General features: G+C 33.4%; 2 protein-coding genes and 1 long non-coding RNA gene across 3 annotated transcripts in view; 2 read left to right on the plus strand and 1 right to left on the minus strand.

Annotated features, from left to right (window-relative positions):
- The window catches only part of LOC132123335 (ret finger protein-like 4B), a 3,889-nt gene extending 2,130 nt beyond the window's left edge, over positions 1-1,759 (plus strand). Inside the window, exons 3-4 of the mRNA XM_059533888.1 lie at positions 47-262; positions 829-1,759. Of these exons, the coding sequence (XP_059389871.1) occupies positions 47-262; positions 829-1,280 (668 nt within the window). The 3' untranslated portion in view covers positions 1,281-1,759. The remainder of the gene's footprint in view (positions 1-46; positions 263-828) is intronic.
- Positions 1,760-7,539: 5,780 nt separating this feature from the next.
- LOC132123334 (chordin) lies at positions 7,540-22,572 on the plus strand. The gene is made up of 21 exons (XM_059533887.1): positions 7,540-7,787; positions 8,994-9,097; positions 10,088-10,214; positions 10,510-10,641; positions 11,517-11,634; positions 11,719-11,806; positions 12,475-12,616; positions 12,702-12,836; positions 13,333-13,415; positions 13,532-13,679; positions 16,325-16,431; positions 16,512-16,803; positions 17,410-17,651; positions 17,981-18,094; positions 18,860-19,057; positions 19,146-19,239; positions 19,664-19,720; positions 19,819-19,922; positions 20,037-20,294; positions 21,621-21,714; positions 21,806-22,572. The coding sequence occupies exons 1-21, from the start codon at positions 7,658-7,660 to the stop codon at positions 21,868-21,870; spliced, it is 2,832 nt and encodes a 943-aa protein (XP_059389870.1). The 5' UTR covers positions 7,540-7,657; the 3' UTR covers positions 21,871-22,572.
- LOC132123336 (uncharacterized) lies at positions 18,818-19,918 on the minus strand. Its single transcript, XR_009426499.1, has 2 exons — positions 19,855-19,918; positions 18,818-19,231 (listed from the first exon to the last, which is right to left on the minus strand). It is a non-coding gene; the product is annotated as an uncharacterized LOC132123336 (long non-coding RNA).
- Positions 22,573-24,080: the final 1,508 nt, after the last annotated feature.

The raw sequence follows: 24,080 nt of genomic DNA on the forward strand, positions 1-24,080 counted from the left end.
CAATCTAAAATATCTATTGTCATAGATCAGTAACTCTCTTCTGTAGGTCTGCTCTTCACCCTCGATTCGTCCTGCTCTGATTCGTCGCTTCACCTCTCAAGCTCTGCCCTCACGGTCTCCTTCAGGGGTCACATGATCTCATCACATGACCGCAGGGATCAGGACTCCTGTCCTCTTCCTCAGGTGTGCGGCAGCGTGAGCATCTCTAGAGGACAGTATTACTGGGAGGTGGACGTCTGCAACAGCGCCATCTACAGGATCGGTGAGAGAACAGCTTTCAGTGATCATATTTGATGTGCTGGTGATGCATATATGCAGACATTTCAATAAATAAAATAATAAGACCAGTCGTGTGAGGAAATACACCTCTTTTAGAGCAGTGTGTGACTTTAAAAAAATCTGAAGACATTTCATTTTTTATTTTCATATTATAGTTAAATAACACAAACTAAAAAAATATTTTTTATAAATAATTTGTTTAAAATTATTAATTATTTTATTTATCTTTAAGTACTAAAATAACAACAAAAAAACTATTAAAAAAATACAGCCCAATGACTACAATTTTAACAAAAATTAAAATGGATTGAATATATATATATATATATATTTCCACATTCCCATTTCCACATTTCCACGCTCCAAAACGTGACGCTGAACGAAACAAACTGTGATTGGTTGTTTGACATGTCGGTCAATAGCATCATGGGCAGGCCTTAGCCATGCTGCTGTGGACCTTCAGCTGTCAGTCTTTACGGTAATGATTTCTTCAAAAACAGTTCAGTCCTCCTTTGTCCTCATACCCTTGTCCCGTTGTCTCGTCCTCAGGAGTGATGTCATCATGTGATGGGCGTGGCTGGTGGTTTGAGAGACGTGACTCTGCGTTTCACACTGTGTTTGACGGACGGCGTGAGCTCCTCCCCTTTGTTCCTCCTCAGCTGAAGACAGTGGGCGTGTTTCTAAATGTGGGCGGGGCTTCGATCACCTTCCACAATCCGGTAACTCAAGAGTTTCTCGCTGCTGTCCCCTCCCACTTCAGTGTCCCCCTCCGTCCTGCTCTTCAACTGGGCCAGGGAAGACTGAAGCTCCGCCCCTGCCTGCCGCCGCCCAATCACGTCTTTCTCAGCCACAGCTCTGCCTATCGGGGTCCAGGAGGGGTGGGAAGTGTGCGCTGGAGGCGGGATGTACCATTCGGATCGGTGAGGGCCGTGATTCAGAAGTTTGAGGAGATGTCGGCCACATCAGACTCGGATTCGGGTCTCGTGTCCAGCGACCAATAACAGTACAGAACGACTCCGTTCCAAAACCTAGTGTACTTTCTATATAGACAGCATCGTATGGTGTGCTCCCTAGGTAGACATGAACATTATGCTGCCTTTTAAGATCTCGTCTTTTGGACAAAATATAAAGCAGCATCCCATTTATGCTTCTTTATGCAAACAGCGCCACCTGTAGGGCAGAAGCTCTTCAAGAAAAAACAAACAAAATGTATCACATTTTTTAAAACAAGTTAATTTATTATCTTACTAGCTTCTTGTGGTGAATTAAGTTTTGTCGGTGGGACTATATTTTCTGCATTATATTTATTTAGTGATTGCAAGAGATTGAGTTTCCAAAACGATGCTTATTAAACCAACACCTAATTAAAATACTGTACATTAACCAAAAATACCACAAATAACACACAGGAAATAAATACAATTATTTGGACATATTAATTGCATGATGACAGTCAAACTACCTGTACCTGTTTAAAATAAATCCTGATTTATTATTACATGTCTCTCTTGGATACTTGTACTTGGATACATTCAGAGGTCAAATATTTATGAAAAATGACACAATTATAGCTATAGCTGTATATGAATTATTGCTATGGCTAAAGTTTCTCAAACTGTGCTCGGATTTGCGGAGAAACCAAAAACTGTAATAAGTCTTAATATTGATATGAACTCAAATATTTCTCATCAAATAATCTAAGCAGTGTTACATTATTTATATAGTTTTGTTTCATTTGATTTTTTAATAATAGTTAAATTTGTAGAAAAAAATTGTCGTTTTATGTATTTTAAAAAAAATATGTCTGTATGTAGGAATCGTGTGAAAGAAACAACATTTGATTGCTTATTAGAAAATATTCTTAAAATATAGAATGTTTTTCTTTCAATGCTATGAGAACATATTTCAAATATTACATGAACGTTCCATAAACGTTATTTTAAGAACGTTCTGTCCTAAGACTTATATAACTTGTTATATCCCTGTTAGCTGGTTCCTATATTACGTTCTCTGAGGTGAGAAGGCAAAACACCAGGCCTTCAGTTCACACCAGGGTCTGATCAAGCCGTGTATTGAAACAGTCTGTCCTTCCTAATATGCGTCAAAGAGCTGCGTTTGCATATTAAGTGAGTAGTTCAGTCTGTTAGTGACCTGTTAACTTCATCTGTTTCTCATTATTATTCCATTATCACGATGCATTCATGTCGTGGCGCCCTTGAAAACAGCATATCAGTGAGGTCCAAATGTTTCTTACAAACCAACTCTGATTCATTTGGCCTCACGAGTGACTAGTTTGTTGTTTTTGTGTTTTTTATTTCAACTTTTGCTGCTTCCAAATGCATCAGAACCTATAAATGAATAAATGTTGAGTGAGTCAGCTGCCTGACGCCGTGTGTGTGTGTGTTGTAATGATGATGTCTGGACGTGATAAACACTCGGTGTGCATTGGGACAGGATGTGTGTGTTTACTCTTTCCCGACAGTTTTCAAACATTCATCAGATAGACTTACCATCATCAGGACCACGACTCCCGTCATCCACCGGCTGCTGATGTGAAACTCATGTCGCCTTCAGATGGAGAAGATTTACAGATGTTCTAAAAAAAAAAAAAAATGATGCATATTAAAAGATGATATAAAGCAATGAAACAGACTAATAGTGAATTCATGTAGTGTAGTCAGGTGGATTCGATGCACTGCATAAGCATTGATTTTCATGCACTGCTCAATTTAGAGAGTTGGCTTTAAGTAACTTCTTGTTTCAGATTGGTGGAAAGAAAACATCTAAAACACTCTTTTAAGTCTTTATTGAATTGCATGTTATCTATTTGGTTCTGATTTAAATTACCATTTTCTCAAAATGTGTTTTTATCTCATTACATACACCAAAACTTAGAGTTTATTCATATCTATATTCTGGAGGTTTTTATAGAAGGGTTTGTTAATATATCATTCGCCTATATTTTTAGTCTTTTATATGTTTCAAAAACATGGGGGACATTTTTTGTCTTGTTTTTCTGGCTTTTAAAAGAATTTTCGAATGCTAAAAAGAGACATTCAAAAACCTTTAACTCTACTATGTCAACAAAATGAATAAAAAACAAAATTCTTTGAAATTTTACCCAATGTTCGGGAAAATTGTGCAAGTTCATATTTAATTTGCTAATGTCAAATTTTCATATATGTTACACATAACATTAAAAAACTAATAAAAAAATGTTTGCAATTCTTATTGTAATCAGTCAACTTGGAAATTATGGTAGCCTACTTTAAATAATATAAAGGTATTACTACACTATAAATATAAAATACTATATATTTTATTGTATATATCACTGTCCTGTTGTGTATGTAGGCTATATATATATATATATATATATGGTAAAATATGTATGGCTATGATAGTTTCATCAAACATCTATACTATTAGATGTATTTATATTAACTACATAAACATATCGTCGTTTGTGCTATTTTATAACGTGAAAGTTTTGCCTAAGAAAAGACAGAAACTCTTATCTCAGAACACACACACACACACCTCATCATAAAGGCGAGGTTCCTGTCGGTTTCTCCTCGTGAATGCGTCCATAATATCTTCTGTTATCACCTCATGATGAAACGCAAAGAGCTCATGATCGACTGATGATCGATTCCCATTCTCGGCGGATGTGAAGCCAATCAGCATGAAAATAACACACCTTACCTCACACACACACGCTCGAGCACCTCGTGTGTACCTGTGAACTCACTTCGGAAACGCTAATACACACACAGACCATTCGCTGTGTATATTGTGATGTTTAGTTCTGTCTCACATGTCTGTTAACGGATCATAATGAGACTATAACACACACACACACACACACACACACACACGGCCGTGAGAAACTTCATTACGAGGGAATAGATTGCATCGTCCATTAACTGTGAAAATTCTAGGAAAAATTGTATTCATTAATGATAGCTAAATAAATGTAATAATAAAACAACACCAAATTATAATAATTGATATTTTTATATTATTTATATTTATAATTTATATTTTTAGTGAATGTAGCCTATAATCGGTTAATGTAACCTAAATAAAATGTATAAAATAAATGTACACAAATTCAACTATAAAAATTATAAATTATAATACTTAATAAAATCATAGATAATATAATAATAATAATTTAAAAAATTAAATTTTATAAAATTTAAATAAGGCAATACCAAATTAAATAACACCAAGTTATTTTAACTGAATGTGAAATTTATAATAGTTTAATATCGCCTAAATAAAATGTATTATATAAATGTATATAATATAATTCTACATTGCAACAACTAATAAAAAAAATTAAATTCCAAAAATAAATATAAAAAATAATAAATAAAACAACATGAAATTATATTTAAGTTAGCTTTGTTATTGAGTTTATAATTGTTTAATATATCTAAAATAAAATGTATTATATAAATATATACAGTTATGGAAATTGTCATTCTGTAAATTATATATATATATATATATATAAATGCAGTGTAATTTAAAGGCAGTGGTTTATTAGAGACTCTTATTGTTGAAGAGAACCGAACATTCCGAAGTTACTTCTTCAATCGAGTCCTTTACGCAAATCCAACGCGCGCGCATCAAAAGATGTGCCTCGTGAAGACAAAGGCGCGCTCGCACGCACATTTGGGTTCGTGTAGCTCTATTTATCTCTAATCTCACCAGTGAAAAGAGAACAAGCTGAATCTCTCCCTCTCTTTCTGCCTTGTGTTCGCCTCTCGCGCCCTGCTGGCGTTTATTGCGCGCGTCTTTCTCATGTAGAGCGTCTTCAGACGCGTCTCTATAGCCATGTTTAACATGTGCATGGCGAGGAGACCGCGGGGAACCGCCAGCTTTCCGGATCCATCGCCTGATATATGACCTGCTCCCCTCATTCGGACTCTTTATTAGTTTGTTATTTTATTATTCAATTATTCGCCATCATTTAGAGCCTTTCAAATCCTGCCGAGGGGAAATGACCCCATAACCACATACAGAGAGGGAGGTCTGCAGCAAACCAGCGTGATTTACAGTACAGATTATTATTATTAATTATTACAATGACTGTCTTTGAATTTAAAGGGAAAATGTCAAGATTTATACCCGTTTGATGACATCCTGCAAACAGGGAACATTTGCGCAAAGTTATGATCAAACAGTATCGTTAATAAAACGTCCTGGTTTTCTAAAAATGAGCACAAAAACATTATTTGTGGAACGTTTTTATTTCAGAAATGTTACTGTAACGTTCGGAGAACAATCAAAAGTAATGTTAGCAGAATGATCAAATGTAACATTCCCTGAACGTTCGAATTATCGAAAAGAAACATTTTTTAAAAAACGTTCTAAGAATGTGTTTTTAACCTTAAGAGAAGTTTCAGAAATAACGGTTTCATAACTTAAAGGGAACGTTAGCAAAACGTTCTTAGTATAAAATCTTTCTTTATAGTTATGTGGTCTTTAATTGTGTTAGCACAAAAACATCATTAATGCATTTTTCATGCAACTTCTTATTTTCTTAAATTTTAATATTAATAGTTCAGCTCATCTAACATTTTTTTAAACGTTACTTATGACAGAACGTTCAGAGCACATTCAAAAGTAACGTTCCCATGATGTTTTCCAAAATCATAAAATGGAATGTTTCCTAAATGCTCGAATAACCAAAAACAGCATTAAAAAAACGGAGAAGATTCAGAAATAGCGTTTCCATAACGTAACGCCAACATTAGAAAAACGTTCTTGGATCATATTTTGTTTGCTGGGGAAGTTTCACCTTTTTCCAAAAAGGAAAATACATATAAAACACTGATATGAAAGGAAATCAACTGACAAATAAAAGCACTGATCTTTTGCTGTTAACGGTGCTCTCCAGATGAAAGTCATAAATGCACTTTGTATTAATTTAAGTGCTTTTCTTAAACTTCAAACATCAAAGATGAAACCTGCAAACGTGAACTAAAAAGAATTTCTAAAAGAACTCAACTTTTTTTGGCTTCTCTGAAGACTTAGTGAGGGAAATATAATTGCTTTTGGTTCCTCATTGTTCTTCTCAAAGAAAGGCCCTGGTTCTTCTCGGGGTGCATTCAGTGAGTTACTTGTGTAGGAAGTCTTGAGGAATAAAGGACTCCCCACTCAGCCTTTGATTTAAGCAGGGGGCTGATAGTTGCTGAAGCACATTAAAATGTGAATCATGGAGCTAGGTCCAAACCAGTGACTAACAACAATCCAGCTCTCCAGCGCTTACAGATGCACTCAGTGTTGGCTGGAGAAGAGTCTCTGAAAACATGGAGAAACACAGTTAAAACACGGGAGAAACCTCCAGCTTCTTTGGGTTCAGCAGAATTTGGTTCTGGAGTTGCTATGCAGCTATTTAGAAGTTAAAATCTATTCAGAATAATGTTTTGCTTTGTGGGATCCCCAGAGCATTTTAATTTTTCAACTTTGTAAATTGAAAAATGTTTTATAGTGCTATCAAGCTTTTCTGGATTCTAATCTTTTTTTGATCAGTTTTCCTGTCTGATTCACATTTTTAATATAATCTATAGTATTATAATGCATAGTTTCTTCACTATTATTTTTTTAAATATTATTTTGGAGAAAAATGCAAAAAAAAAAACTGTTTGAAAAACATTTTACTGTTGTCATAAAAAGCTAATTAATTTAAATGAAATAAACAGATGCATGGTTAAACTTAGTTATTTAGATTTTTTATATAATTTATATTATTATTATGATGAATGATTTTTAATTAATTATTTAAATTTTTATGTTATTTTTATGGGAAAGGGAAAAAAAGCAAAAAAAAAAAAAGTATTGTAAACATTGTACTGTTCTTTTAAAAAGCAAATGAAAAATACAAATAATTCAATAAAACCAAATAAACAGATGCATGGTTAAAAAGGCATTGGTAGCCTATAGGCTACAACTATATATAGGTTATATTTTTGATTCCAATGTGATTTTTTAAGACGGAAATAGAAACTAAGCACTTGATTGGACGAACGGAAAAGACGCCAGACAGAGAATAAACGAGCGAGGACTGTGTAAAGTGATTCAGATCATTCATGTGTTTGTGGATGTGTATTAAACGGTTGGTATTCGCAGATGAAGTTTTAGGGCATCTGAGGACCCGCCCCCTCCGACCCTCCTCACGAGCCCCGGATAAAACCGGGAGCCGCAGACGGCGCACAACCAGTGCGCACTGACGCGACGCGACATCAGACACCAGCGCGAGGAGCACGACTCACAGTCGCTGAGATACATCGAGGAGAACCTCACTATTTATTTGGTTTCGTCGTCTCTGTCAGCGCTGAATTGCGTTTTGGCGAGTTTCTGAGGGATGGAGGCGTCGCGAGCTCTGTGGATTCTGTGCTGCGCGTTCCTCGCGTCGGCTTTGGGCTCGAGACTCAAGACCCCCGCGTTACCCATCCAACCCGAGAGGGAACCCATGATCTCTAAAGGCTTATCCGGTAAGCGTTTTAATCTCCAAAGAGCGATATTACTCAGCTCAAGAACCCTATACATGCTCTTCATCCAGAAGCGTTGTTGAGTTGCTGCGCTATATGGACTAACTTTGATGTTTCATTTTTGGATCTTCGACTCTTTAAAGCACCAGATGCATTTGGAGTCCAATTTGAACCTTTATTTTTGGTTCTAATGAATGCATATGAAGAAAAACTCTTCTTTTGATCAGAATGAGGTTTCAGTTAGAGCCCAAAAAACTCTGTGAATAACTCCATCCTCTAGTTCTTTAGAACCATCAATGCATCTGATGATTTAATGCTTTTATTTGATGTTTCAATACTCGATCTTTAACTCTTTTAAAAGCACTAAAACCCAATTGGATTCCAACCAGAACCTTTATTTTTGGTTATAATGAGTGCATTTGAAGAAAAAACGGTTTCTCGTGTATTTAGAGCCAAAAATCTCCACGAATAACTCCGTCCTCTAGTTCTATACAGAACCATCAATGTATCTGATGATTTAATGCTTTAATGTATGTTTTGACGTTCCATTATTGGATCTTCAACTCTTTAAAGCACCAGATGCAATAAAACCATTTCGATTCCAATTCAAACATTTATTTTTTGGTTCGTATGTGTGCATATGAAGAAAAACTCTTCTTTTGATAATAATTAGGATGCATCTAGAGCCAAAAGCCCCAAAACACTTTATTTTCCAGGTCTTCAGAAAAACCATCAATGCATTTGGTGTTTTAAAGAACTGTAATAATTTCCAAAAGAACCAGATAAACCACAGAGATCTGATGCAATGGCACACGCAGCGGTCAAAGGCATTTATTATGATTTACCTCCATTTGTGACAGTTTACGTGCGTGTCTTTGAAAGTGTTTAGCTTAACAATAAATTGTTTAATAGTCTTGCTTTATAAAGGGAGGACGTGACCTGCAACTGATGATCACTGAGCTCGTTCCAGATGCAATAAACGGCAAATTTACTTGAATCTCTCATTCTCTCTTCAAAACAAAGCAGTGGAGATGTTTTGGTTACCAGTGCTGAATGTGATTTCGTTGGCTGCTCGTTTTAGTTGGTGTTCTTGAAGGTTTGGCTCAGAATGGGCCGTCTGAAGCTGATTTGTACACATTCCCCGTCCTCGGGGTCTCAGTAAACGTCTTGAGGTCTCCTCACGCTGCTCTTGTTTATTGTCTCAATCAGGTTGCTCCTTCGGTGGCCGCTTTTATTCGCTGGAAGACACGTGGCATCCAGATCTTGGAGAGCCGTTTGGTGTGATGCACTGCGTTATGTGTCACTGCGAGCCGGTAAGACGTCAAACACACATTGCATTGCAACATCGACAGTCACTGAATCGAATCGAATCAACACTGAATCTGAATAATGACTCCATTTTCTTCTGTAAAGTTGCTTAACAGAATTAACTCAAATTTGGTTTAATGCTTAAAAAAAAAAAAAAAAAAAAAAATATATATATATATATATATATATATATATATATATATATATATATATATATATATATATATATATATATAAATAGGTAAAAATATTTACATAAACATATTTAAAAATATTTTTTACATTTTAGACAATTTTATTTCATATTTTTATATGAACTTTTTTATATTTTAATATATTTTTGTGTATTTTGAATTTTTTGTTGCCATATGGGGTGCAACATTAATTTTTACATTTTTATATAATTTTATATAGATTTTATTAATTTATATTTAATACATATTTTTTATATTTTCATAAAAAAAATAACATATAGGATATCACATTAATTTTAAATGTCATATTATTTAAAATAATAATTGTAAATAGTATTATTCTTTTAAATATTACTTTTACATTTTATATAAATATTAAAAAACATTTTTTTATATATATTTTGATATAAATATATATTGCCATATGGCATGCAACATATTTCAAATTGTATATTATTTTAAATATCCATTTTAAAATATTTTCTAAATATTACTTTTTAATTTTATAATAATAATAATAAAAAAAAATTGTAATTTTTGTATATTTTAGAAAAAAAATTTTTGGCCAAATGGGATGCAACACTTGTAGAACTAAACCGAATCAACTCCGAACTGAATTTAGCTGAATAATGACTCCATTGTCTTCTGTAGAGCTGCTTATAGCTGAATCAAATTAGTTTCATAATTGTTGAATTTTGCATTTTCCTGTTTATTTCTGTAAAGCTGGTCTGTAGTTGTATAAATAAATGCACCCACCTGAATGCAAAAAAAAAAGAAAAGTTTTTCTCTCTCTCCGAGCAGCAGAGGAGCCGGCGAGGGAAGGTGTTCGGGAAGGTGAGCTGCAGGAATATGAAACAGGACTGTCCCGATCCGACCTGCGACGATCCGGTCTTGCTTCCAGGACACTGCTGCAAAACATGCCCAAAAGGTAACGCACAGATGCAGACATGTGAGTGTGTTTCTGCAAATGGTGAACAAATGGAAACACAGTCCAGCATTTTTGGAATGGGGTCACACTGCTATACGGGAAAAAGTGTGAGGGAATGATGGAAGGTTTTGGCCAGCGCTGTTTCTCGCAGACAAATGGCAGCAAGTGTAGACAGATGATCTGGTTTGGCATAATTGCACTCATGTTTATGGATGCCGGTCCATGTAGAACATTGGCTCTATTGTGCGTACTTCGATTTTTCTGACATCATGCATTTCGGTTTTCGTGGTTACAGGCAACTCGGGGAAAAAGGAGGCGGAGTCTCTGTTTGAGTTCTTCCAGGAGAAAGATGACGACTTGCACAAGTCTTACAACGACAGATCCTACATCAGCTCTGAGGAAAACAGCAACCGAGACAGCGCCGCCGGTGAGACTCAAGTCACTCCTCATAATGCATTCAAAATCTGTTCTGTTTATCAACTAAAACTACACTGCATCTAATCAGCAACTTCTCATGAATGGGTTTTGAATGTTACCATTTTATTACTGCATTTACTATTTTTTACTCAATTAAAATGATTTATAATTCTTTGAAATTTCAAATTACATATGAACCATACTGCAAAATGTATATATATTTTTATCAATATTGATAAGAAATATTATTGTAATATATAATTGTTTGCAATTTATAACATCTTATAATCTGAGAATTTCCAGTGTTGACCCCATTGGAATCAATGGAATTTAAATAAATTCCTTCATGAAACAGTCCAAATTTATGAAACCTATAAAATTATTTCTAACAAAACAACATAAATATCACTCTAAAAACTTTTGAAACAATATAAACTTATTTTACTTGCATTAACGTTTAATTTCAGGAGAAAGAAATCGATTATACATGCTGCTGTGGTTCTTCAGTAGTCAAACATATTCATGTTTATTAACAAAATTCAGTCCCAAAAGTGTGAGAGAGTAAAGGCATATTACAGTAAATTTATTTTACAAAAGTTTTTGACACTAATATAACTTTATAGATCATTTAACAAAAAATATTCGAATACTTATACGTACCCGGGTCAAAAATGACCCGGCCGCAAAAAGTTTATTTAAATGGTTATATCTCTTAAAACATAATTATAAAAAATCTGAAAAACATAAATAATGTGTATTTTGAAGGTCTTTAAGCGTTTGCAATGTTTCGTTCCCTAACCAAAAACTATGCATTGTTTAGAAATGTTTATGCATTTCTTCTGGGTCAAACCGACAGTTTGATTAACCTGATTTATTGTTGAGCAGATTTTGTGGCTGTACTCACGGGTGTGACAGACTCGTGGCTGCCGAGCTCCAGCGGCGTCGCACGGGCACGATTCACACTCGCTCGAACGAGCTTGACCTTCTCTATCACGTTCCAGAGGTAAGACACACACCAGAGCAGATGTGATGTCAAACACCACCCTATTCCTCCATCACTCACTTTACACATGTGTTTATCTTTTAGGATGAACAGGCCGAGCCTCATCACGTTCCTGGACTCTGATGGAAACACAGCGTTTGAGTTCAGAGTACCACAGGCGGATACAGACATGGTGAGTTATTATCGTTGATTAAAACCATTGAAATAATATTTAGCTATTTACATGAAAAAAAAACATATATAAATTAACATTTAAAAAAGAAAAAGAAAAATAAGAATAAATAATAAGAATGAAATATTAAAATATAAAATAAAAAACAAAAAATGTAAAATAAAAATAATGCAAATTAAGAAAAATAAAATAAAATGAAGAAAAAACGAATTAATAACAAAACTAAAAATTAAACTAAAATAAAAACAGAAAATATTTAAACGTGTTTAATAAATGTAAAATAAAAATAAAGAAAAATTAAGAAAAATTAAATAAAATAGAATTAAGAAAAAACTAATTAATAACAAAAACACAAAAAATTCATCTAAAGTTAAAATGAAAACAGAAAATATTAAAACGTGTTTAATATATATAAAATAAAAATAATAAAAATGAAGAAAAATTCAATAAAATAAAAATGAAGAAAAAACTTAATAATAAAAACACAAAATTCAACTAAAATTTAAATATAAACATAAAATATTAAAATGTGTTTAAGAAATGTAAAATAAAAATAATAAAAATCAAATCAAATAAAAACGAAGAAAAAACTAATTAATAATAAAGACACAAAATTCATCTAAAATGAAAATGAAAACTGAAAATATTCAAATGTGTTTAATGTTTAGATCTGTGGAGTTTGGAGGAACCTGCCAAAGTCTCACCTGCGTCAGCTGGAGGCGGAGCAGCTGCATGTTTCCATGACAACCGCTGACAGCAAGAAGGAGGAGATACAGGGCAAAATCATCAAACACCGAGCGCTGTTTGCAGGTGTGTGCCAAACCATACCTCCAATCCCTTTCATAGTCTGATGTGTTTAAACGTTTAGGCTCATTTCCTGTGGTTTGTCTGACAGAAACCTTCAGTGCGATCCTGACGTCTGACGAGGTGCATTCTGGGATGGGAGGAATCGCCATGTTGACGCTCAGTGACACGGAAAACAATCTGCATTTCATCCTGATCCTGCAGGGACTCGTTCCTCATGGGAGCTGTGAGTGCAAAGAAAAAAATAATTAATTAAAATATGCATTAAAAAAGAATATATATATTTATATACAGTACAGACCAAAAGTTTGGAAACATTACTATTTTTAATGTTTTTGAAAGAAGTTTCTTCTGCTCATCAAGCCTGCATTTATTTGATCAAAAATACAGAAAAAACAGTAATATTGTGAAATATTATTACAACTTAAAATAATAGTTTTCTATTTGAATATACTTTAAAAAAATAATGTATTAAAGTAATGTTTCCAAACTTTTGGTCTGTACTGTGTATATATATATATATATATATATATATATATATATATATATAATTTTTCATGAATATTTTAATTTAATTAAATCAGGAAATAAATAAATAAAGCAAGTAATTAAAAAAAAAAAAAATATATATATATATATATATTTTTTTTAAATTACTTGCTTTTATTATATATATATTATAATATATATATTTATTTTTTATTTTAATCATTTTGTTTCAGCTTCTGTAAAGGTGCCAGTCCGAGTGAAACTGCTGTACCGACAGCATCTGTTGAGAGAAATACAAGCAAACATCTCTGCAGACGTGAGTTAAAACACACACATATACATCCTTATACTCATCAAAATGAATATTAACGAAGCATAATATTTTTAGAAAGGCAAATCAGCGTGTAGGTGTTTTGTGATGTGTGTCTGTAGGACTCTGACTTGGCTGAAGTCCTGGCCGATCTGAACAGTCGTGAACTCTTCTGGTTGTCCCGCGGACAGCTGCAGATCTCGGTGGAAACAGAAGGTCAAAACTCTCGTCAGATCTCTGGATTCATTTCTGGCAAGAGATCATGTGACAGTAAGCACCTCATAAATCACCCGTTAATACATAAATCAGCTTAAACAGCCATGAAAATAGAGTTGCAGAGTTTTCCTCCGGTGCTGTGTTAAACGTGTTAATATTTATTTATTTATAATTTAAATTATATATATCATTATAATAAATGTATTATATTTTATTGTATTAAAACTTATTAATATTAGTTTTTGTTTCAAATTACATCTATTTTAATGAAAATGTTATGGTATTAAAATGTATTAATATTTATTTATTTGTTATAATACTATGTTGTTAAAACAAAAAAAAGATTTTTTTTAAAGTATAAATCAAACCCTTAATACATAAATCAGCTTAATGAGCCATGTCATTTGTTTCTGATTTATATTGTATATATTTTTAGAATAACTGTATTATATTGTATAAAATTATAATGTATTTTAGTAATATTTATTCGTTTCTGATATAAATCGTATATATATTTATAAAAAAATATGATATATAAAATTATAATATATTAATTTTAGTAATATTTTTTCGTTTCTGATATAACTTGTATATATATATTTATAAAAAATTATGATATATAAAATTATAATATATTAATTTTAGTAATATTTATTCGTTTCTGATATAAATGGTGTATATATTTATTAAAAAATTATAATATTGTATACATTTATAATATATTAATTTAAGTAATATTTATTTGTTTCTGATTTAAATGACATCTTTTATAAAAGATTGAAAATATTAAAATTAATTTTGTTTATATATATATATATATATACACATGTATATATCTATGTATACACACCGATCATTTAAAACATTTTTATTAAAAATTAAATATGAAAAAAAAATGATACAAAAAAAGACAACATTAAGAGGAAGTATTGAAGATTTAATTTGAAACAACAAATTTCACTTGTTTGTTGGCTAGTTAAATCATCTTTCAGTGACACGATGTTGTGCAGTGAGCTCAGAGCTGAACTAAATGACACCAGACTCCAGTGTGATCTCACATTAGATCAGTAACTACATCCGTCTGTCTGCTGGGGCTGTTTTTATCCCGTGATTTACGCCGTGTTATATTTCATCTTTGTGTCATGCATAAATAATCCTGAATGAAATTTCCCTTGGTACTGAGTTCATAATTACAATCTCGATCGTGAAGGGGTCAGGAATGTGCGGCAGTGCCGTCAAGGGGTTAGAGGTCAAATGCTTTAGGATTAGTTTCTTGGTCATTCCGTATGTTAGTCAAGAGTTTGTGTGTGTGTGTGACTCATATGTCTGTGTGAGGCCACACACACACACACACACACACACACACGCTGGCAGCGCTGCCAAGGTCACGCTGTGCTGGCGCTCCGTCTGCTGTCTGACTCCAGCTGCACTGTGAACAGCTTGACGTTATGTGTGAAGAATTCAAACCTAAACGATCCTGCGCCACTTTTGCTCTCTGTTTAGTCCTCGGCCTTCGTCGACCGTCCTTTCTTTCTTTCTGCATTGAAGCGTTCTCTATTTACCTGCACGTCAGCTAATTTCCCTCATCTACGGGGGATGATGTCACTCTAGCCGTGACCTTTAACCCTGCATGAATTCATGTGGGTTTGATTGTGTTTCTCTGGCTGCGGTGCGACAGCGATTGTTTGAGTCCCTCTGGACCTTTAATCGCACACAAATCCCTCTGTTTGGTTTAGTTTTCCCTGGTTCTCAAATACAAGTTATTTAAAGAGATCATATTATCAGCATTTATCATTCTGTTCATTTATAAATAGTTTCAAATGTAATGCAAGTCAAGGTTTTATGTGCCAAAGCAATACAATTTTAGTTTTTTTCCACTATACTTCTAACAATGAAAAACTACAAGTAACTACAAAAACATGTTTTATTTAGAGAAACTGTGTAAATTCAAGGAAGTTAGTCAAAGTCTAATGTACCAAAACAATAAAAATTATTCTTTCTAACTATAAAAATACAATTAACTACAATTAACGTATTTATTTCAAACATTTTGTTTCTGTGAAATTTTGTCAATTCAAGGATATTTAGATACAAGTTAAAATTTACTAAGTCAAGGTTTCATGCACAAAAATAATACGAATTACGTTTTTCACTGTATACGTACAAAAAATACAAGTACAAAAAAACATATTTACATCAAAATGTTTATTTTGAGAAATCATGTGAACGCAAGGAAATTTACATTTAAGTTAACATTTTAATCTTAGGCAAGGATTTATGCACCAAAACAAATTTAATTTTCACCACCTTTCGAACTACAAAAAATACAACTAAAATAAATAAATGTATGAAGCTATTTGATTAAAAAAATCATTTTGGGTATTTATGTTAATAGAGGTAATATACATCAAAGTTCAAATGTAATGTTAGTCAAGGTTTCACGCACTAAGAAAATAGCTATAAACCTCAAATTGTTTTATTTCACAAATAATTTTGGTAAAAGATGTAAATTCGAGTTTCAAGTTCACATATAATTTTGGTCGAGGTTTTATACACGAAAACAATAAAAATGTTGTTTTCCTCCCTCTTTCTAACTTATTCGCTGCAGACCTTTGGGATCAGATCTATTTGACTATATATTTTCATTGTAGATTATTTCTAAAAACGATTATGTTAAATGATGTAAATGTGTCTCTCAGCTCTTCAGAGTGTGATGTCCAGTGGTTCTGCACTGACTCCTGGGAAAACGGGCGGCGTCGGGTCAGCCGTCTTCACCCTGCATCACAACGGCTCGCTCGACTTCCAGGTAACGACTCCCTTCTGTTCCCCCATTGCTCCATCACTTAACCAGATCCGTCAATTGACCGCTCTGATGTTCTCGAGCAGGTTCTGGTGGCGGGTTTGAGCAGCGCGGTGGTCGGTGTGACGATCGAGATGAAGCCGCGGCGGCGCAGTAAACGCAGCGTGCTGTACGACATCACCGCAGATTTCTCCTCAGCGGGCGAGCGCGGCGGCGGGCGAGCGATGGGAAGCTGTGGTCGCGTCGAGGCCAGACACATCCACATGCTGCTGCAGAACGAACTGTTCATTAACATCGCCACGGCCGAGCAGCAGGAGAGCGAACTGCGTGGACAGATACGAATGCTGCCTTACAACGGACTGGACGCACGTCGAAACGGTGAGAAAGAAAGAATTTACAATAAACACAATAAAATTAAATCTATTCTTTATATATACATTTATAATAATATTTATATGTAAATTTATTCTTAATATTCAAATACTGTACATATGTGTATATATATACACACATATATTTTATACATTTATTAAAATTATTTTATTATATATTATTTATATTAATTTACATTAAAAACTAAATTATTTAATAAACATAAAATGTATAGTAAATTGTAGTTTTTTGTATAAATGTACTAATATATGTATATTATCTCTTACATTTTAGATATTTTACACACACACATATATATTACAATAATTATAATTGTATTAAAATCAAAATCAATGTTAATTATTAAAAATATATTTCATATAAATTAATTTAGTTTTTAAGCATGCTTTATATATATACACGCACACGCCCGCACATTTAAGCATACTTTGTGTGTACATATATATTTATATATATATGCTTGCTTGCAATATTAATAAATGTATTAATATTTATTTATTTTAGATATTCCACACACACACATATTTTTTTATTGAACCATTAAATTCTGATAATTTGATTATTAATTAATAACAAATTGTTCATCCGCAGAGCTTCCGGTTCCTCTGGCGGGTCAGTTTGTGTCTCCTCCGGTCCGTACGGGTGCAGCGGGTCACGCCTGGGTCTCGGTGGACGAACAGTGTCATCTGCATTACGAGATCGTCATCAACGGCCTCAGTAATAGCGAAGACACCTCCGTCAACGCCCACCTGCACGGATTGGCCGAGATCGGCGAGATGGACGACTCGTCCACCAATCACAAGAGACTTCTGACTGGCTTCTACGGTCAACAGGTAAACAAGTCAAGAGACTCGAAGTTCAACATAATTTGGCATCATTTACACCCGGAGATAATGTAAACTGCGTGATTGCAGCACAACAAAAGCATGTTTCGTTTGGCTGCTCCGGCGAAATCGTGCCAGAGACGGACAAACACGATTCTGCTGTTATTTATTAAAATGCTTTAAAGGATTTGTTTATAAAACAAAGCTGGCGTTTCCCAAAATGAGCTGAAACCAGAACTGCATTCAGTATTTGTAGGTTAAATGCATTTAATTCTGCTTTAACATTAAGAGCTCATCTCGTCCTGTTTGCACAACTTTACACAAACTGTCTCTTCCAGGCTCAGGGTGTGTTGAAAGATATTAGTGTTGAGTTATTGAGGCATTTGGACGAAGGCACTGCTTATATTCAGGTCAGCACCAAAATGAATCCAAGAGGAGAAATACGAGGACGGGTGAGTACAAAAAACACCTCCATCCTATAAACATTTTCAACAGTAATTTTGCTTTCCATCTTGAAACTTTTAATTGTAAATTTTTGGCTGCTTAACCTTTAAGACTTTGATCTGATATATTTGCATAACACTTTTATTTTAAAAATCTTAAAAATATCTCATTTTAATTTATATTAATTTTAATATATATACTGTAAATATATATATATATATAATTATACATGTTTTTATATATTTTTAGAATCTTATTTTAATACTAATCCTATTAATATAAATACTAATTTTTGTCTGCTTTTTTACTGTATAATGCATTTATTATTCATTTAATAAACATAATATACATATGTATACTAAAATTTAGTATTTTTTTATAAATGTACTTATATATGAAAATGTATTACATTTTAATTTTGTATTATTTAATAAATATAATATCTCTTACATTAATAATCTCTTACAAATATTTAATTTTAATAATTTAAAATGTATTATAAATATATATATCAATGCAATGTAATTTAAAGACATATTTAACATTGTTTTTGATTTTTAAAAAATATATATATTTATATATCCTTTAACACGTAATTTTAATTCTAGTCTTTTACTTTTATAATTTTGTCTACTTCGTTATTGTATAATGCTTTCACAAAATTGTATGTAAACACAATCATGCTAAAAGAGTACTTTAAATTCAAAACTGAATTAAATACAAGTAATATATATGTTAAACCTTTGTATTTAATGGATATCTTTGTTTTCCAGATTCACGTTCCCAACAGCTGTGAGTTGGGTTCCCGCGGTGAGGTGGTCGAGGAAGCTGAGTTTGATGAACTGGTATTTGTCCGTGACCCGGCCGAGCTGAGGAAAGACCCGCACACGTGCTTCTTTGAGGGAGAACATCATGCACATGGGTCTCAGTGGACACCGCAGTACAACACCTGCTTTACCTGCATCTGCCAGGTAACACACACACTGCTGTAGCTTTGATTTATGAATCATTTCTGTGACTGAGATTAATTTTGCGTATGATCTGTTCGAATTTCTGCAGAAGAAGACGGTGATCTGTGATCCTGTGATCTGTCCTGCGCTCTCATGTCCTCACACAATCCAGCCTGAAGACCAGTGCTGTCCCATCTGTGATGGTGAGAAATTAGTACAATTAATATAATTTAAAAAACATTTGTGATGTTCATTTAAAAGTAGCACGTGTTGAGTTATTCAGATTTTAGACGTAAAAATATTTTTCAGTATATGTAAACATCCTTAAACTCAATTTAATGATTTTATTTTATGAAAAATAGCTAATTGAAAAAATAATAGGGTAAGAAATGCATGCATGTTCTTGCAATATCTTATGCAATTTCACTTCTCAAGTAAATGTATCTTATTTAAGGAAGTTTTACTGAAAAACAAGACAAAAAAGCTAATCAAGATTTGATTCGCAGTGTAAAGATTTTTAGCTTGGACAATAATAAAATGCTGTAGCATAAAAAAATATGTTTTATATTTACTGCGTCCAATAAAATCTGAGGTAGATTTAACATTATGCTTGACTTCTGTAAACAGAAAAGAAAGAATCCAAACAGACGACAGCAGTAGAAAAAGTTGAGGAAGATCCAGAAGGTGAGTTTACATTAAATGGTAATTTACATAAGATTAAACGTCGCAATTATTATTGTAAATGCACAGCTGTATATTAACATGTTTATTTGTTGTTTCAGGCTGTTATTTCGAAGGTGATCAGAAAATGCATGCACCTGGCACAACATGGCATCCGTTCGTCCCGCCATTCGGCTACATTAAGTGTGCCGTATGTACCTGCAAGGTATGTTAACAAACATTACAATACACATTATTTTATGTTTTTGCTATAAAAAATACAAAATTTGTACACAGACATGAATATTCATAGTTAACCTTGTTGTTTTGTCCATCTCAGGGCTCCACAGGAGAAGTGCACTGCGAGAAGCTGACGTGCCCGCCTCTCACCTGCAGCCGACCAATCAGACGCAACCCGTCAGACTGCTGTAAGGAGTGTCCTGCGGAAGACACGCCCCCTCTGGAGGACGATGAAATGATGCAGGCAGATGGAACACGGCACTGCAAGTTCGGCGATAACTACTACCAGAATAGTGAACACTGGCACCCTCATGTCCCACTGGTGGGAGAAATGAAGTGCATTACCTGCTGGTGTGATGTGAGTTTTTTTCTTTTCTTTGCTTTAATTCAAAAGAACATTTTAAGAACATTTCGAGATTTTAAAACATGATACCTTAGATAAGTAGGGTAACATATTTAACCATACTTCCCCAGTTTATTGATTAGATTAAGAAGTTCAAACATTTTCTGTAATTTATGCAAATAAGGCATTATCGAATTAAATATGTAATAAGTATAAATTAATTTGAATACGTATAAATCTGAACACTTTATAAGTCAGGTTCAAAATGTGTGTTTGATTTTGTTGACACATTAAAGATTTAAAGCAGGCAAAATATTAAAGATTCAAAAGTATTAAGGATTTCTCCTTTTATCCAAAATCAGCAAAAACACACTTTTTAACATGTTTTTTTAGGAATAAAATGTTATATAAATCAGTGTGAGTGATATATGAACAAACCCCACAGTAAAAACCTTCAGAATATAGATGGGAATAAAACCCTAAATTTTGGTGAATGTAAGCCCTGCTGAAATGGAGAAAAAACCGAACTGCCTTTAAAATTATGAATTTTTACCAAGTTTTTTGGATTAAAAAGCTCTATAATTCTGTGTGAATGACATATGGAAAAAAACCCTCTATAAAAACCTTCAGAATATAGATGGGAATAAAACCCTAAGTTTTGGTGAATGTAAGCACTGCTGAAATGGAAAAAAGAAATTTCTCCCTTTAAAAATATGCATTTTCTCCACATTTTGGGGAATAAAAAGCTCTATAATTCTGTGTGAATGACATATGAACAAACCTCTCTATAAAAACCTTCAGAATATAGATGGGAATAAAACCCTAAGTTTTGGTGAATGTAAGCACTGCTGAAATGGAGAAAAAAAAATACTACCTTTAAAAATATGCAGCTTTACCACGTTTTTTGGGAATAAAAAGCTCTATAATTGTGTGTGAATGACATATGAACAAACCCCTCTGTAAAAACCTTCAGAGTATAGATGGGAAGTGTTTGTGTATACAAGTGCTGCCAAAATGGATAAAAAAAAAACCTTACGGCCTTTAAAAATATGCATTTTCACTACATTTTTGGGAATAAAAAGGTCTATAGTTCTGTGTGAATGACATATGAACAAACCCATCAGTAAAAAAACATTCGGATAATTATGTTTTGGTGTATTTAAGTGCTGCTGGAGTTGAGAAACAAACTTGTAAAGATATGCATTGGATTTGAAATCTATGACGCAAATAGATCAGATGCAATAAAATTATCGCTTAAAGTGTATTTTGTAAAATATGTTTTGCCTGTAGTTTCTTGCCTCAAACTATTATCATAATTAACTTAATTTCTGGTCATTACAGCATGGCGTCACAAAGTGCCAGAAAAAGCAGTGCCCATTGTTGAGTTGCAGTAACCCCATTCGCAGAGAAGGAAAATGCTGTCCTGAATGCATAGGTAAGTTCTAGTGCTAAACACAGTTTATTTAGGATATTAAATAAATCCTGTACAACTTATAATTGAATTTGTTTGCACCTTTGTTTTACAGAGGACTTCATGGAAAAAGAAGAAATGGCAAAAATGGTGGAGAAAAAGAAAAACTGGAGACACTGACACCTCCTTCCCCCAGCGTTCATAATCCCACATGTCTTGAGATCAGTCCATCTCAAATACACAACGGGACACCAGTGGATTGCAAAAAACAATCGATGTATGAAACCGAGGAGAGGTCCAGAACACAAAGAGCTCGAGAACAGTTTGGGAGTAAGTGGCTCTGAAGATGAAAGATATCAAGACAAAAACCGATAATGGATAAAACGAGAATGAATTTCAGCTGCTGCAGATGTTTGGATTTCCCATTGACTGATTTTCTCACGGGAATGTTTGTTTTATTTTTGTTTGCATATTTGACTTGGTGCAAAATATCCAAGACTCGTACATCATCACACTTGTAAATAAATGTGAGTACAATCACATGTTGTGACCGCAATAAAAAACACACCACGCTTCACAACAAATTGCACATGCCATCCTTACAATCCTTTAAAATGACAATCAAATCCCAGCCAATCAGCAGGACTGTTGTGATTAATCTGACTGGAGATTTGCCTTGTGGGTGGGGCTTGCTTGTGGAGGCGGAGTTTTGGATGCTCATCAACATAAACCCACCCATTTCTGTTGCACCTGATGTTGTCAGTCTGTTTGCTGGTATATAATATTTTATGGCTATTTTCTTTCAGTATTTTGGATATTATGAATATTGTTTGTATTTGCATATTTATTAATTATGATGAATAAACAAAGTTTTAAAATTTATGTTGTCATAAAAGAAGCATGTTGTCAATCATTCTATCTGGTAAGGGGACGTCCACTAAAACACACATTCATTTTGACTTCACGGGGTTTCTGCAGGTTTGATGAAGACAAATGTAAGACTTTAAGAGCTTCTTAAGACCAAGGAAAGAAAATGTGAGCAATAAACTGAATAGAGCACAATATGTCAATATGGTCTCTAAATGTAAATGTATTGCATTAGCAAAACTTTCTAACAGATCTCCATTACTTTTAAATTCATTTTACAAAGAATTAAGCTTGTAGCTTGGATATCTCTGCTCCCAATCACTAGAATATGGAAATAACTTTTATTGTCCCTTCTCATGCGAAAAAAAAAGTGTTTTTGTCTTATTTTTGTCTAAAGATTTTCAAATCAACCTGCATTGACTGGCATAAGATAATCTTGTCTTGTTTTATAAGAAATCGATTAAAATAAAGTGAGCTTATGATTAAAACAAGAACAAATATCTGCCAATGAGCTGAGAAAATCAACTTAATTCAAAGAAAAAATACGTTTTTATTCCCCACTGACATGTTTGTTCTTGTTATAAAAACAAACTCACTTGTTCCATTTTTCAGAAAACAAGATTTCAAATATTCATTTTGCAGCTTGTAAATTTTTTTTTTTTAAGGATGTTTAGACATTAGTATTAAAAAGAAATACTGAGGAAGACTAATTTTTTGCAGTACATGCATTATTTAGTGATGACTTTCTGCTCCTATTTAGGCCTTAATTTGAGGAAGAGTGAATTAAGATTTATTTAACTATATTAAGATTTATTTTAACTATACTTCAATATAAGCACAAAACAATCTTCACAAATCAATGCAACTTTATGCATTTTGAAGCCTAAATTCAATCACCAGAAGTATAAAGCTAAACATAGACTATAAACGAAGTACACTATAAACGTCACATCCAATGAGCTTCCTAAAACTCTTTTAGTCTTTATTGCAAACATTTTAACAAAGTCAAAATAGTTTGCAAAATTGTGAATTGTGGCTATGAAAGCGACCCCTGTAGTCCCATTTAATTTAGCTTTAAAAAAAAAACTCACAAGCAGGCATTACTGATGTATTTTACGTTGTAGAATAAAACATGAAAATATCTTGAGCTCATGTTCATGCATTTAACCAAAAAACCCATTCAAAACACCCATTGACTTCAATGCGATTTCTGGGTTTTGGCCTACAAAAATAGCAGCAAACCCTACAAATCAATCTCTATTATCCCAAAAGCCCTTTTTGGGTGGCGATGAACCAAATAATTACGTCACTGGACAATCAACTGCAATTTTTCTAAATTTCAATCTGGCCAGACACGCAAGGCTTCCCCTAACAGCCTCATTTTTTAACTCATCTTCCTTCTGTTCCCACTTTTGTTTCACAACTTTCCCCTCTGATTAACCGCAGAGGGTTAATACGCCGGTCACCGGCCCGTCTTTCCCAACAAATAAATGTTTCTCATTGAGGGACCAGATTGGATCAGT

This window comes from Carassius carassius, chromosome 41 (assembly GCF_963082965.1).
Source record: "Carassius carassius chromosome 41, fCarCar2.1, whole genome shotgun sequence".
Classification (NCBI taxonomy): Eukaryota; Metazoa; Chordata; class Actinopteri; order Cypriniformes; family Cyprinidae; genus Carassius; species Carassius carassius.